We start from the raw sequence: 16190 nt of genomic DNA, 5'->3' as shown, positions 1-16190 counted from the left end.
GTGTCTCCCCTCTCAGACCAAGAGCCTTCTGAGGGCAGGGGCAGTGTCTTCCCCATCAGACTGAGAGCTTCCTAAGGTAAGGGCTCCCCCATCAGTTGGGGCTCCTCAAGGGGAGAGATTACATCTCCCCCTCAGACAGAGTGTGCTCTGGAAGAAGAGACTGCCTCTCCTGGCCACAGCCTAGAGCCTTCCTTACTCACAGAAGGGGCTGTGTCTCTGCTCTACCGAAGGCTGGCTGGGGGAGCCAGGGCTGTGTCTTCCCCCTGCCCCAGGCCTCCGCCCTCTCACTGTCTGGTAGGGTGAGCTCACCTCCCATCTCCCGCCATCCCTCTCCATTACCCTGCATCTTGCTCTTTCTCCCTAGCCCCGTCTATCCTGCTCCCTCCTGGGCATCTCATATTCAACAGTCCTGAACTTTCTCCCCCTCTCACTCCCAACACGGGGATGAGGCACCATCTCCAAGCCTGGCCAGAAACCTGGGCATCACCCAGCCGCTCTACTCTCTTGCCTCTCCCTCTCCTGCATCCAGTCGAAGGCAAGGCAAGCCTTAGAGGGTTCCCAATGCTTTCAAAAGCCAACCCCAGTGACTGATGAGACCCTTGGGCTTGAAAGGATCCTTACAACCCAGAAGGGGGGTCCTGCCTCTCACTTAAGGGTCTTTGCATATTATATTTCCTCTCCTTGAATATTCTTCCCCTGATGAACTCTTTCTCATCCTTCAAGTCTTAGGCCAAATGTCCTTTCTCCAAGATTCTCACCACAGCCCTTCTCCGAGCCCTTCTCCTTAAGCTCCCTGTCTCACCACATGCCCATCCCAATGGATTGTTCCTGCCTGTCCACCACCCTCTGCTGGACCATCCAGTCCAGGAGAGCATGGAACCACACACAGGGCCTAACACAAATATCTGGTGAGTGGATGGAGGGATGGAGGGTGGATGGAAGGGACAAAGAGGGAAAGATACAAAGGGAGGATGGAAGGAAGAGTCGAAAGAAAGAAAGATGGATGAATGGGTGGAAGAAAGGATGGAACAAATGAATGAACAAAAGAAGGTGAGAGAGAAGAAAATAAAGAAGGAAGAATAGATGGATGGATGGATGAATGGATGGATGGAACAAATGAATGAACAAAGGAGGGAGAGGGGAAGGAAAGAAGGAAGGAAGAACAGATGATGGATGGATAGATGGATGGATGGATGGATAGATGGATGGATGGATGGATGGAGAGAGGGAGAAAAGAGTGTATGGAAAGATGCTGGAAGGATAAATGAATGAGAAGTAGGATAGAAGAAAGGATGACAGAGAACAGAAGGAAAGATGGAAGAATAGATGGATGGATGGATGAACAGATGAATGAATTGACAGAGAAACAAGATGATCCCACTAGCACCCAGCCGAGTTCTGCCCATGATAGACAGGCAGATGGGGTACAGCAGGACACAGAAAGCCAACAGCCAAGTCCCCCAGGACAGCCACATGTGCCATCACTCACCAATAAAGGGGATGGAAGCCAGAGAGTCTTCAGTGGCGGCCAAAGGGGCCACCTTCCTGCCCAGGCGTTCCCCTCGCCCATTGGCCTCTGACTCTGGGGACTCGTCACCAAATCCAAGGTTCATCTGTCTTGCGGGGGTCAGCTGAACCTTGCGGCCCGTCGGGGGCTTCTGCCTCAGGACCACCTCATCGCGGCGATCCTCCACAGGAGGCTCCAGGGCCCGGGTGCTGGGTTCCGGCCGTACAGCCCTGGGTGGCTCAGAGGCCTCTGGTGGGAACGGTGCAGGTGACTGGGCCAGGTTGAAGGTAGGCAGCCCCCCAAAGGGTGAGTCCCGGAAGGAGAGTGCATGCAAGAGGCCGGTCCGGCGCTGGAATGATGGGCTGTAGCTCCGGTAGCCGATGTACCCGAGGTCATCCAGGCCCTGCAGGCCAGGCGGGGGCGGGGCCTGGCGCCCTGGCAGGTCCCGAGTTGGGCAGACAGGGGTGCGGGCAGATGAACGCTGGGAAGCCCAGCCACACCGCTCAAAGCGGGGTGACACCAGGGCCCCCGGCCCCAGTGCCTCGGCAGAACGGGTGGCCCGGCTCAAGTAGTCATCTGAGCGAGCTCGGTGCCAGCCCTCCTGGCCCAGCTGGCTCAAGGCATCCTGGGAGGTGGAGCAGGGCCACGGGCGGGGGGCAGCCACCTCCTCCAACCGGTCCTGGGAGGCGCTGCGGGCCCGGGGGGCCATGGCTGGGCACCGTCTCTCCCCTGCCCTGCGGGGTACCTGGTTTGACAGCCAGTGTGACAAGGCCTGCTGGCACTCCAGTCTGCTGGGGGGCACCCGGCTGCCAGGCTCCGGGAAGGCACGGGGCGTCCGGGGCTCCGAGGCGAGGTGGGGGAAGGCACCAGGGCTGGGGCGGGGCTGGCTCATCCCCAAGGAAGAGTTGTCTGGGTGGGCACGGGCAGCAGGTGGCACGCAGAGCCCCGGGTCACTCCAGGCAGCAGGACTCCGGGGGTCACTGGGCAGTGCTGAGGTGGGCTCAGGCACCATAGTGGCCCTGGTGGAGGCCCGGGCCGAAGGGGCGTAGGTCTTGCGGGGGTAGCAGATGGGGGGTGGCTCTGGGATGCTGCGGGCCTCTCCGGAATACGGCTCGTTCCCTTTTAGGTAGGCATCCTGGGAGTAGGCCTGGCCAGAGACACAGACAGATGAACAGGGCCAGACAAGTCCCATGGGGTAGGGGCATGGCAGCCCGAGGAGGTCAAGGAGCCCAGGAGGGGAATGAAGGGAGAGGACCAAGCGGTGGGGAGAACGAGGGGGCGGCACAAGTGGGTGGGGGTGGAAGGGCATGTCCAGGGAGAGAACAAAGAAGAAGCAAGAAGCCTTTGAGACACGAGCAAACTCCAGCAAAAGTGGGATTTCGCTAAGACTATGACAAGGACTGCCTTAGCCACAAACATTCCAGCATCTGTTTCCTAGGGTCCTCCCCCAGTCCTGGCCTCCACCGCCTGCCTGCGCCTTATGTCCACCAATGCCCAGAGCTCCTCGGGTGGAGCCGGGAAACCCCACAGAGACCAGTCAAGGTGGCAGATGAGAGAAGAAAGCCGGCTAGGGGTGTGTCCGGGTGGGGCAGAGGCTGGCAGAGCCCAGCTGCCCCTCCATCCCCGGGAATGGGGAGCTGGCTCCTGAGCCACAGGGGTGAGGAGGAATTTGCCCACCTCCTGCCAGGCTTGAAGGAAGGGCCTTGAGCCACCTTCTGCCACCCCTGGGCCTGGAATTTGGCACTGGGAGCTGAGGCTGACGCTGCATTGCTAAGGAGTGACAGGGCCAGCGCCCAGGCCCAGCCAAAAAAGGAGTCAGCTCCCAGGGACAGCGGCCTTGTGGCCTGGGCCCAGCCTGGCCCCTGCTGAGGTGCCCAGGAGCCTAACTCAGGCCAAAGAACCAAAGGGTGGGAGGGTAAAACCAAACAGACACACACACCAACTACGAGGAGACACCGGAAGATACACACCCAGAGACACACTCACACACACACACAGTAAAACACAATGAAACACACACAAATAACTACACCTCCAGTCCCAGGCACAAACATCATGTGATGAGGACAAGCTAAACCACACCCCCGCACACTCAGCCCCTCCAGCTGGCACAGGGGCCGGCACACACATACCTCTCCCTCCTGCCATCCCGCCGTCTCCCCAGGCTCCCGGCATCATCACAGCGGCGGCAGCATCCCAGCCCGCCTCTGCCCGCCCCCAGCTCTGGCTAACCCCCCCAGTGACCACTGCGTCGCCCTGGCCAGGGCCTCCGGTCCCCCTCTGTCTGCCCTCCCTGCGGCTCCCCCTCACCCCCACCCGGCTCTCTCTCGGCTGGCTGGCGGGAGGAGGAGGGAGGAGAGGATGGGTGTGGAGGGGCCTCGCCGCGTCGGTGGTGGCGTCAGCAGCTGCCGAGGCCCGATTGGCCTCCAGCCTTGGCTCCCAACCACAGGAATGCCTGGGCCCCACCCTCCGGCTGGCGGAGATGCGGGGACCAGTGGAGGCCCCCAGATGCTGACATCTGGGGCTGCCAGCCCACCCCAGCCTGGGCAGAAGAACTGGAGGCTGCTGCCCTTCCCACTCCTTGCCCCTGCCAGTTGGAGAGAGTGGGGGACATCCTAGGGTCCCGCCCTGTCACTTCCCCATAGCTGGCCTCGCCTCAGCCTGGGGGAGCTGTACAGGAAGGGCCTTGAGACTTGGGGTGAACAGTCTATCTCAGAGCCCCCCTTCCTTCCTTCCTCTCCCCAGAAAGAGCAAGGGGACAATCGAGGTCAGGGGTGGAGGTTTCCAGAGGGGCATCGTGCCAGGCATGGCACTGTGATTACAGTGATTACGAGAGTGCGTCCAAAGCAGAAGCCAGCACAGGGGCTCCCAGGGCCTCCCCGGGGACAGTGACATCAGGGGCAAGTAAGCCGCCATCTGGCTGGGACCCATGAGACCAGGGAGGTGGGCACTGGGCAGAGAGGACCGCCCGGGGCTCCGGGCACAAAGAGGCAGCGTGTAAGTGTGGGCGTGTGTGTGAAAGGGCACGCTTGGGAGTGCAGGGCCTGCTTCGTGCAGTGTCTGGGCCACGCTCTCTGTGTGGCAGGCTACATGCTGTCTTCTAGGTATGCTGAGGTGACGAATGTATAAATTTGGAGTCCTGTAACACGGGTGGACACATGCGCTGAGATGGGCAGGAGGATGCTGTGGTGTTTGCGGGCATACATGTTGTGATAGTGGGGCGTGGGTGTGTAGTTGTGGAGAGGTCCGAGTATGCGAGGTACTATGCTGTTTGTACTGCAGGGAGCCAAGGGGCTGGTGAGTGTTTCATGTTTTAATGTTTGTGGGTGTGTGTTGTGGTGCACTTCGCTGTGTGAGGGTGAACTGTGGCAGTGGGTGCTTGTGTGGTTGTCTCTATTGTGGCACATGACTGGTGCTGTGTATGTATTGTGGTGTGCTTCGTGCTATACAGAGGGTGGGACTGTGGGGCTGTGCTCTGTGGCTGTGTACCTGTGTGTGCTGCTTGGGTACTGCGTGGTGCAGTACTCAGGGCCAAGCGGGGAGAGGATGCAGGGAACAGGCATCTCTACTAGGAGCTGACAAGAACATGCCAGGCTGGCGAAGCCTGTTGGGCCACCCTCCTTCCAGATACCCTGGCAGGAATCCTGCCTGCCAAGGCCAGGACTCCCTCTCCCCCAGCACAGAGCAGCTCCGAATGAAGCAACAACCAGCCCCAGCCCAGGGATGGGCTTGGCATCCCCAATTGGGCAATGTCGGCCTGCGCCCTCCCAGTACTTCCTTCTCTGCCTCCCAGGGGAGCCGGTGCTGCCCCAGGGCTCAGGGGTCTCCTCTCAGGCTGCAGGGGCCGGACTCACCAGCTGGAGGATGTCCTCGTCCTTGGGCATGATAGATAGCTCCAGAGTGTCATCGCTACAGAGACAGGCAGAGAGTCAGGCTGGGCCAATGAACAGGGTCCAGGAGGAAGGGATTCTGGTCTCCAGGGCACCCCCAGGGCAAAGGGGCGGGGAGATAATATGGGACAAAGGGTGAGGGGCACTCACCTATTCTGGATCAGAGCTATGACCTGAGAGTAGGTCTTCCCAATGACGCTTTCCCCATTCACCTTTACCAGTCGATCTCCTGGGGACAAGGAGTGCACGACTGGTGACCAAGGGGCATCAAAGGCCCCATCTGAGAACCCCTGTACCAGGCATGGCTAACACTGGGGATAGGAGCCTCCCCAACACCTGGATCCGAGAATCAAATCCTAGCCAGAAGGCAGAAAGTAGAGCCCAGGTAACTGGGGCAGCTCACCTGTGCGAAGCCCTGCCCTGTGGGCAGGGCCGTCTTCCTTCACATTCTTGACAAAGATGGTGTCCATGGGCTCCAGGCGGTGCCGGGGGGAGGGTCCTGGTGGGCATCAGCCAGGTTAGCTGGGGGTGGCTGCTGAAGGTCACACCCATGCACAGCTACACACACAGGGGACACACACTCAGAGAATGATCGCACTCGCCCGGTCACAAACATGCACAGGACCACACATCCACGGGGACATTGGGCAGGCCCATGGAGGCACAGAACCCGACAGGAGGACACAGACCTGGGAGAATGAAAACCTATGGGGACACACCGTAAACACCTCCTGTGTCCTCTTTATGTGCTAAAACTACACTAAAAAGGATGAACAGGCCAGGCGCGGTGGCTCACGCCTATAATCCCAGCACTTTGGGAGGCCAAGGCGAGTGGATCACTTGAGGTCAGGAGTTCGAGACCAGCCTGGCCAATATGGTGAAACCCCGTCTCTACTAAAAATACAAAAATTAGCTGGGTGTGGTAGTACGCGTGCCTGTAATCCCAGCTACTCAGGAGGCTGAGGCAGGAGAAACACTTGAACCTGGGAGAGAGAGGTTGCAGTGAGCCAGGATTGTGCCACTGCACTCCAGTCTGGGTGACAGAGCAAGACCCTGTCTCAAAAAAAAAAAAAAAAAAAAGAAAAGAAAAAAAAAGGCTCACGCCTGTAATCCCAGCACTTTGGGAGACTAAGACAGAGAGATCATGAGGTCAAGAGTTCAAGACCAGCCTGGCCAACATGGTGAAACCCTGTCTCTACTAAAAAATACAAAAATTAGCCGGTTGCGGTGGTGGGCACCTGTAACCTCAGCTACTCAGGAGGTTGAGGCAGGAGAATTGCTTGAACCCGGGAGGTGGAGGTTGCAGTGAGCCCAGATCGCACCACTACACTCCAGCCTGGTTGATAGAGCCAGACTCCATTTCAAAAAACAAACAAAAAAAGGATAAACAAGCACAGCCCTTGTCCTTCCAGAGCTCCCTGTCCAGTGGGGGAGGCAGATTCTCACATTCACAGGTGCACACACAAGTCATGAAACAGAGGAAAGGGCGCCATACAAGAGGCCATAACAGTTCTGAAGACACGTGGCAGGGTCAGATGCCCTCCTCGCAGGGATGCCCACTCCCGCAGACCCAGCAAGACACCTAATGTTCACATCCCTCACCTCTTCCTTTCCCCAGGCTCAGGGGCTCCAAAGCAGAGGTCCAAGGCCCCTAGGATGGGCACAAATTGCATTGCACCCCAACAAAGTTCCTCTGCTCCTAAGTGCTGCTAACTCTAAGCTAACAGAGAAATGGGCCTGCTCTAGGCCAGCTGGCTCCTCCCCCACCACAGCCTCTGGATGGGGATGCAGGAGTGTCCTATGGCTGCCCAACAGAAGCCCCAGTGTCGGAGCAGGAAGGCTGCCAGAGAAGGCACTCTGCCTTTCAATACCCTGGGAGCCTGGGTGTCTGCCAGGGGCCTCTGGGGAGCAAGGGCCACAGCAAGGGGAGTCAGGCTTACATCGTAGGAGAGAAAGACCTTGGGGCCCCCTGACTTCCACCAGGACTCTACTATCTCCACCTCCAAGGACAGCCTTTGCTCAGCATTCCCACCACCAGCCCCCAGGCCCTGTAGCCCTGCCCTGCCTTATTCTAGGCTGGGAGCAGCTTGAGGGCAGGGGCCAGGTGCAGACACCCATCTGCTCCCCAGAGTGCCGCCCATAGTGTGCTGAGCTCAGCAAACTTCTGTTAAGGAAATGTCCAAGGGAGACAAATGTGAGAAAAGAAAGGGGGAGAACAGAGAGAGAGGAAGAGGCGCCCAGAGGGGGCCAGACCCAGGGCACAGACAGGAGCAAAGGCAGGAACAGGAGTCAAGGGAGGGGGCACAGAAAAGGACAGGCAGACTTGGCAGGGACAAGGTGAGATAGGAGCTGGAAGATGAGTCCCCGTGCAGGTCCAGCGCCCACCAGTCCTCCCTTACCTCCTCCACGGCCTCCATTCTCTTCCTCCTGCAGGGAACAGAGGGGTGGGTGTTGGCCTCAGTCCAGCCCTCAGCAGCCAGGGTGGCCCAGCTCCAGTGGGCAGGGCCCCTTCAGGTTCCTGCCACCCCTTATCTCCTCCCAAGTAGCTCAGCAGGGGAGGGTACAGGAGGGGTGTCCAAGGGGCACCAGGTCCCAAGCCAAGTTCCCCAGTGACATGCGACCCCACCACCCCAGCACCTTAACCATCGGGGAACCCACAATCCAGCAAGTGACCCAAGACCCCTTCCCTGGGGGAGCTCCCAGCCCAGTGCGGGAGGCATCACATAGGCTCACACACACAGAAGACCCGGGCAGTCACAGATAGGCGCATGACAAGTGCAAACTACAGCTATCGGCTCCAGGGAACGCCAAGGGGAGGCCTGATTAGAGTCCTCCTGGGGAGGGGACTCAAAGGCATCTGAGGGTGGCGGGGAGAAGGCACTGTGGATGAGGGAGGCGGGGCATGCAGATGCTGGCTGGCAGGGATAAGCGCTCACAGCACACCAAGGGCTGAATCGCTGAGTTAAAGGAGAAAGTCAACAACTGCAAGTGACAATACTCAGGCTAAAGCACTCAGGCTTACAGAACAGAAAGAGGGAGCCAATGGAAGTTCTTTTGTGGGAGAGAGTGGAGGTGAAAATGCCAGTTAGGGGAGAGGATTCTGGCACCCGGGTGCAGGGTATCAAGGGGACCCATTGGGAGGCCTCTGGGATCACCCTGGTAGGTGATGGCACTAGACTTGGGCAGGGAACGAGGAAGGAGGGCATGGAGGTCAGAGGAACAGGCTCAGCCAGCTGGATGTGGCATTTTAGAGCTGGATCGGACCTTCAGCGTCATCTCTTCTAACTCTCTCCACACATGTGTCCATTGTATAGCTCACAGGGCAAGGTGTGTTCAAGGCCACTCAGAGACTCAGTGGCAGAGCCAGGGCTGGAACCCAGGCCTCTGTGGCACCCCAGTGAGGGCAGTGAGGGTAGGGTGGGTCACAAGAAGGCTGTTGGGCTCTTCTTGGGAGCAAGCACTCTGCCCCCATCCTCCCATGTGGGGTGCACTCCAGCTGATGCAAACTGACAGCACTGCGAGCGGGTGGCAGAGGCAGACAGATGCATTTGGACGGCTGAGCTCCCTGCAGGCTCCCAGGCGGCAGCATGAAGGACTGGAGAACACAGCCTCCTCCCGCCTCCAGGCCAAAGGCCCCTCCCAGCCCTGGGCAGGTTCTGGAAAGGAGAAGCAGCCTATCCCTGGCTGTCACCCTTCAGCAGGGTCCCCTGAGAGAAGGTGCTGGGGGCAGAAAGAGGGACATTCTGGGGAAAGAGTGAAGGAAGTACTGGGGTTTCTGGAGAACTAAGGGGCTAGTGTCCTTGGGCATGAAGGAGGGGTCTGTGCTCCCTCCACACACCATCAGCACCCACGTATGTTCTTAAGCACAGCTGTAGCCAATGAGAACAGTTATGCAGGAGCCCCAGAGCTTCCGGCATGCATGTGAGAGCTGCAAGTTACATGTACACATGACATGTATTTGCAGACACTATATGCACACATAAAGAGATACACACGTGCGTGTCCATGGCCAGCATGTGGTGCACAGAGACATGCGAGCACACGAACACAGACAGTGAAGTCCCCTGTTTGGTTCTCTGATAGGTGGGACCAAGGGAGAGTCCCCAATAGCTAGCTGTGCAGGCAGATCCCAGCCCTAGGGAAAGTGGATAGAGGGGTTCATTGAGTCCAAAATCAGTGTTTCCTCCCTGCTGGAAAAGAAGTGGGAAGGGGAGCAGAGCCCTAGTGGGGAGCTCTGGTTACTCCCTGGGGCCCCTTCTGTCTCCTTCCCACACTTCTGCTTCGCTGTCAGGGAACCCCCCTCCCCAGCTCACAGCCTTGGATTGGGGTCAGGACCCCTGGTTCCTGGACTCAGAGAACACAACGTTTACATTAGGGCAGGAAGGACTCTGAGGGGTCAAGGTGATAAATGCCCTCAGGTTCCAGCACGAGAAATGGAGCCTGGAGATGGGGAGGCAGCCCCAAATTCACAATGAGTGAGGAGTTGTCCCAGGACTGGAACTCTGGGCTCCTGTGTCCCAGCCTGGGTCTCTTTCCAGCGCACTGAGCTGTCGCCAGCAGGGACCAGGGGTGTGCTGGGAGGGCTTCCACAGGAGTGCTAGGCCCCTGAGAGCTCACGCTGGAGAGGAGAGAAGCAGCCCCAGCTCAGAAGCAGTTGGTAGATCAGGAGTCCCAGGAACTCCCAGACAACTGTTCGCCTTCCAGAGACAAGCATCTGGAGGTGTGAGGTAAGCATCCTGGCTGCCCACCTGCAAGGTCCTTGCCCTGCACCAGCCACCCCTCCTGGTCTCCTGAGAAGACCCAGGCCACAGTGATTAGAGTGTTTGTCCATGGTCACACAGTGCAAATCACCCAGCCAGGGCTGGCACTGCCTCCCTGCAGTCCTCCTCCCCAGGCCACGGCAGAAGGGAGTCAGGCCGGACCCCAGGAGGGACCCCGTCTCTGAGAGGGTCAAAGGACCATGAAGGGGACTGGCACAAAAGAGTCTCCCTCCCCCATGAAAGCTTCCTCAGACCAGGCCAGGGCAGTGGCGAGCCAGGCATACCTTCAGGCTGCAGTGCACGGCCGACTCGGGCGGGTACACGATGAAATGGCGCAGAGTGAAGCCAAAGCCGTCCTGGGGACTTTTGTGCAGCAGCAGCGTCCTCGGCCCCTGCCAGGGGAAGGGGCGCCTAGGAGAGCACCCATCTCTTGGGCCCAGTGGCAGCTGTGGGAGACAGGGAGGCCAGGCTGAGCGCCCGTGTTGCTGACACTTCTGGCTGTTTGCACCGCCTCCTGCAGCCCACAAGACCGGAGGCGCACCGAAAGGGGTCTTTCGCCCTAGGGTTGCCAGGCACCCTCCCTCCCCTGACCTCCTCCTCATCCCTTCCTTCCTCTCCCACCTTCATCAGCCCAATAGCTTTTTCCTTCTTTCCTTTACAGTCAGTCCCCTCATAATGTCTTTGCCTTCAGGAAAATAACTCACTAAAACAAGTTCATTCAGTTCAGTTCAGCTGAGTTCAGCAAATGTTCACTGAGCACCTACTATGTGCAGGACCCTGGATACATAGCCTTCCTGCACAGTGCCTGTCGTTGTCTTAGCTCATGCACAATCTCACACACACACATGCACACATACATGCACTCCCAGACAGACACATACTTATGCAGACACAGCCACAGCCACAGCCACATACACTCATGCAGATGGAACATACCACAAACATACAGACAAGCATGTGCAAATGTGCAGACACACAGATACACACAAATGAGTACATATGTGCACACTTATGTAGACACATAGATATGCACAGAGTTGCAGAGAATCAAAGTCCTGCACACACAACGCACATACAGATGCATGCACATGCATCACAGACATGCAGATACACACAGGCACAGCAGACCGGTACCCACCCATCCTTCAAGAACAGCAGCAGGAACACAGGGGGGACCAAGAACCAAGAGGGAGTGGACTGGACATCAGACACCTGAAGGGACTTCCTGAGGCTCCAGAGCCCAGCCCAGAGGCCTGGCTGGTTCACCAGAAAGGATGGGGGTGGCTGGGGGTGGCTGGGCCGGTGGCTCACACCCCTAATCCCAGCACTTTGGGAGGCCAAGGCGGGTGGATCACCTGAGGTCAGGAGATTGAGATCAGCCTGGCCAACAGGGTGAAATGCTGTCTTTACTAAAAATACAAAAATTAGCCAGGCATGGTGGCTGGCACCTGTAATCCCAGCTACTTAAGAGGTTGAGGCAGGAGAATCGCTTGAACCCAGGAGGCGGAAGTTGCAGTGAACTGAGATTGCACCACTGCACTCCAGCCTGGGCGACAGAGCAAGACTCCGTCTAAAAAAAAAAAAAAAAAGGCCGGGAGTTTCAGAGACACTAAGCCTCCTGTCAGACCTCCCAAAATTCTTCGGATTCTCCAAGATGATGTGGCAGAGGTGTCTGAAGGCAAGAGTTTGGAGGGGGCACACAGGTCTGTTTCTGGGGCAAGAAGCAAAACAGATAGTGCCTGAGAGAGGGTGCCCTTTGGGAAACAGAGAGGGAAGGCGGGTGACAGGAGGGTATCAGATGGATGGTGCTCATGGAGCCCAGCTGGGGAAGATGGGAGCCACGGGGAAGCTGCCTGGCTTTGAAAAGCCAAGAGGCCACCTAGAGGACTCTTAAATCCGTAACATCACATGGCCTAACCTCTATGTTGTCCCTAGTCCAAGCCCCTCAGAGGGCAAGAAGCCCCCACCACCAACACTCCTCACTCCCCTCAACTCCTCATTAGTTCTGGAGTGAGGAATTCCCACTTCACTAGCAACATCCCCTTTTGTCCCCTTCTCATAGCTGGAGAAACATCTGCCACTCAAATGTCCTGATGCCAAGTTCATTCATGGACCATCCACCCTCCTGTCCACGCACACAGTGGAGGGAGACAGCTGCCCTCTGCTAAGGATTTCCGCATAGAGGAGAGCCTGGCTGTGGTCGAGCAGGCCTGGGGAAGAGGCTAGATCCTCCAATCTCAGAAGATTAAAGAAAAATGTGACACAGACAATAGGCAATAGGCCTGCTTCATACAGCCCCAGGGGATAGAGCCAGGTGGAGTATACAAGAGGCTGAGTGGCGCTCCAGGCAAGGGAGACAGACCATTCTAGACTGTTCTAATCCTATACAGTCTGGAAAACTACCCAGATGAGGCTATGAGTGCCCCCTACCAGACAGGGGCCATGCAAAAGCTGGAAGACCCCCAGTCCAGAGGCCTCAGCAGGGGTTCTGACATCAGGGGTAGTCTAGCATCTTCCACTTGTAGCTTTAGCCTAGCCTCTCCCACGGTGCCCTGCACCCCCATGGGGGCCTGGGGAGCCCAGAGGAGAAAATTCTCTGGGAATTCTGCTGAGGTCTGAAATCCCCCGGATTTCCCATCTCTGCTGACCTGGCAAGGAACTGATCAGGGAGCGAAGAGGGTCTGGGGGTCCCCTCATCAACTGCCCTCTCCTACCAGAAGCCCCTGCTCCTCCCCCGTGTGGGCTGCCCCCTGCCTGTCCCCCACCCAGGCTCAGAGCTGAGGCTGTTTGCAGGGCCCATTGTTTTGCTACTGTCCTGGATTAAGGTTCAAGCCACCAGCTGCCCCAGTGACGAAAAGTGACTGGGACAGGTCCCCGCACGCCCCCCCCCTCCCCCAGCACACTTCCTGCCTGGAGCTGCCGGCTGCCTCGGGGGGATGCTCCCTGGGAGGGCCTGCATGTAATCCAGGGCAGGAGGCATGCCTTCCTCTCCAGGTCCCCTCCTCACCAATCACTACCAGCATTCCCTCCCTTATCTCTGCCTCTCCCTTTCCTCTGTTCCTTCCTTCCAGTCTCCTTCCTCCCACCTCTTCCAACTAGGCTCTTGAGAATGTCAGCTACCACACAGGCACGGCTACCACACCCCTGCTTGAAGAGGAGATATCAGGACACCCAACAAGAGCCACAGCTGGCATCACCCCTGTGGGAAGTTCTTCCTTAGGTTTAACCTCAATCCTTCATGCTATTTTACATGCATGTTTCCTCTCCTCCCCTGTGACCTGGGACAGAACTGAGTCTTGTGCTCATCTTGAGGTGGGGGAGGTGATAGGTGCAAAAACAGAGAAGCAGCCGTTGATAACAACTAGAAAGGTGCACAGCTCACACATACACAGCTCTGCCTCTCTGACTTAGGCACAGAGACAAGGGGACTGAGAGGGAGTCGCTCAGGGGACACAGGGACATTGCTGATTAAATTCTCCTGGACTGGATCTATTTCCAAACACTCCCACCCTCATGTCAGGAAAGAAAGAGACGTCCAAAAATATCAGCTGATGGTGACAGCAGGGCAGACGGCCTTAGGCCACAAATTAGGCAGAGGTGGACACGTGGTGGGTTGGCAGCACCAGGAACTAGAACCCAGGAGCCCTGCTCCTCCCCCCGGGAGCATAAAGAGGTCATTGCAGGGAGCAGTGTTCAGGCCGGGCATGGCGCCCACTGTGACTCACACCCTACCAGCCTGGTCCATCTCGGATATCAGAAACACGGCAGTCCCCCAGCCCAGCCCTGTCAGCCCTGAGAGCACTCACTACCCGCAGGGGCCCGTCTGCCACTCAGCCTCCTCTGCCCACTAGGAAACCCTCGTGTGCCGTGTCCAGGTCCCCTACCAGGGGTGGGCTGGGTCGTGTGCCCTGCTCCATTCAGTGGTGCCTCTGCCTGCCCCGGACTCAGGGTCCCTGCCCGCCCACACCCTCTGGGATTCCTAGAAGCCCCAGCGTCTCTTCAAACACTCTGGTCCCTTCCATCCTTCCACTGCCTGGAAACCGAGAGGGCTGAGCCCTCTGGAGGCCTCGACCAAACTGGGGGTTGTCATCCCAGAAGCCCTGGCAGAGCTCCAAGCCACAAATCCTGCCACCCTCAGCCCCGTCTCTCAAGCGCCTCACTCACTCCCCGCTCCAGGGGCATCAGTCCTGGAATGCATGGCGCACACAGCTCAAAGGCCGCAGGGAGTTGGTGACCCAGTCCCACTCAGACCCCGACAAGTCCTGCCCCGGCCCCGGCCCCGGCCCCGGCCCCGGCCCCGCGGCGCTCACCCTGGCCCGGCGCGGCCCGGGCGCGCGGCGGTCGCTGTGACTGAGGCAGGGCAGCCAGAGACAGCGCGGTTCTGGGGCGCTGCAGTCCACACCGACGGCGCGCTCCCAGCGCCAGCCCCCGGCCCCCGCGCGCTCCACGCGCCACACGGTGCTGCCCACCAGCTCCGCGGCCGGCGGGGACTCCCAGGTCCGGCCACCGCCCCGGCCCCAGTACGCCTCAGGCCGGGCTTCCGGAGCCGCGTGCGCCGCGCGGGGGCCCGGGGCAGCTGCTAGGTGCCCGGTAGACGGCGTCCTCGACCGCCCGGGTGGCCGGCGGGCCCCGGGGGTCCCCGCCCGCCCCCCGGAACCGCGGGCCCTGGGCCCGGGGGCCCCGAAGGGATGGACGGCCCGCGCGGACGGCGGCAGGACGGCTGGAGCGGCTCCGCGCCTCCCGTGCCTCCCGGCTGAAGGCGCCCGAGCCCCGACACGCCCGCGAGTCGCGCAGGGCTGACGCCTCCCCCTCCGGGGCGGCCCCTGTCCGCGGCCGCCCAGATCCCACACTCACACCCCACACGCCAGGGCACTACACAGTCCCCCACACGACCACACCCTCGCACCCTCACACGCAGACGGCAGCCCTCGACCCAGACATGCACTCTCCCCCAGCCCGCACACCTTGCACCCTTCCAGCACACACACACACACACACACACACACACACACACGCGCGCACATCTGCCCCATGCACCCAGAGAAACAGTCACACATGCTCCAGGTGCCCCTCACTCTGCTTCACACCCTACCCACTCTGTACAGACCCGCACAACACACATCCACCCTCCCACACACACTCACCCTATGTGCATATACCCCAGAAACATACTATCCTCCCCCCCCTACACACAGGACTCTTCCACATCGTATACACACACCTCAGACATCCGCCCAAGTGTATACGGTCCACACACTCACAGATGCATGTGCAAGCATACCAGACCCACATTTACCCACCCACACACTCCACACATACCCCACAGGGACCCCCACAACATGGCAGATGCCACGCACACACTGCACAGCTCAGGCACTCCAGGCACAGATGCCACAGCCCCTCAGGTGCTACACACACTGCCCCGCACAGAGTGACAGCCACATACCCTTAGGTGCAGGTGAAGTCCCCAATACCCCTGTGGGAACCACCCTCCTCCCCAGGACTCCCTACCCATTAGCTCTACCTAGAGGGGCACCACAAGCTGATGATCACTCAAAGCTGGCCCCTCTTCCACCCCCTGGCATGTGAGCCAGACAGGAAACGCCATGTTGTGCTAGCCCCTGCCCTGCTCGCCCTTCCTGGCTCTCCCTCTTCCCAGGCCCCATCCGGGTGGGGCTAGCAGAGGCCTTGGCTCGTGGATGTGTAACCACCATTATCATTTCTAGCCCACTTGACTGTTCACCAACAATATCACTACAGTCATTTGCTGTGGCCCGGGGCCATTACTATGGCCTCATTTGTAGGGAAGGAAACAGGTCCAAGAGCACCCAGCTTGTTAGGGCAGCATGGGGACTCCAACCCCACGACCCCTCATCCCAACTTCTATCCTACACCCAAATCCTAGCCAGCAGCCAGGAAAGCGGGGCAGCTCCAGCCCAATCCCACTCCCGAATCTAGGAGGAGTCCAGGACGAAGTGTCATAAAGGTTGGGCCTTTTGGGGGCAACTACCAGAAGGAAGCACCAAGCAGGTG

The 16190-nt window shown here is 58.9% G+C and overlaps 1 protein-coding gene across 16 annotated transcripts in view; it reads right to left on the bottom strand.

Annotated features, from left to right (window-relative positions):
* The window catches only part of ARHGAP23 (Rho GTPase activating protein 23), a 95618-nt gene that overhangs the window by 42912 nt on the left and 36516 nt on the right, over positions 1–16190 (bottom strand). For 8 of the 16 annotated variants that reach the window (XR_012425765.1, XM_065531443.2, XM_045374900.3 and 5 more), the window contains 6 exons: positions 10442–10603; positions 7797–7824; positions 5801–5896; positions 5548–5626; positions 5362–5416; positions 1490–2654 (listed from right to left, as the gene is read on the bottom strand). Coding sequence is in view for 15 of the 16 variants with exons in the window: in XM_045374900.3 (XP_045230835.2) it covers positions 1490–2654; positions 5362–5416; positions 5548–5626; positions 5801–5896; positions 7797–7824; positions 10442–10603 (1585 nt within the window). In the remaining variant the exon portion in view is untranslated. Of the gene's footprint in view, positions 1–1489; positions 2655–3639; positions 3841–5361; positions 5417–5547; positions 5627–5800; positions 5956–7796; positions 7825–10441; positions 10604–14467; positions 14919–16190 lie in introns of those variants that run through there. The other 8 variants (XM_074019445.1, XM_065531447.2, XM_074019444.1 and 5 more) reach the window with 5 other exon arrangements.

Source organism: Macaca fascicularis, chromosome 16 (genome assembly GCF_037993035.2).
Source record: "Macaca fascicularis isolate 582-1 chromosome 16, T2T-MFA8v1.1".
NCBI classification, from domain to species: Eukaryota; Metazoa; Chordata; class Mammalia; order Primates; family Cercopithecidae; genus Macaca; species Macaca fascicularis.
Note: the sequence above shows the minus strand (reverse complement) of the source record. Positions and strands in the feature narration are given on the sequence as shown.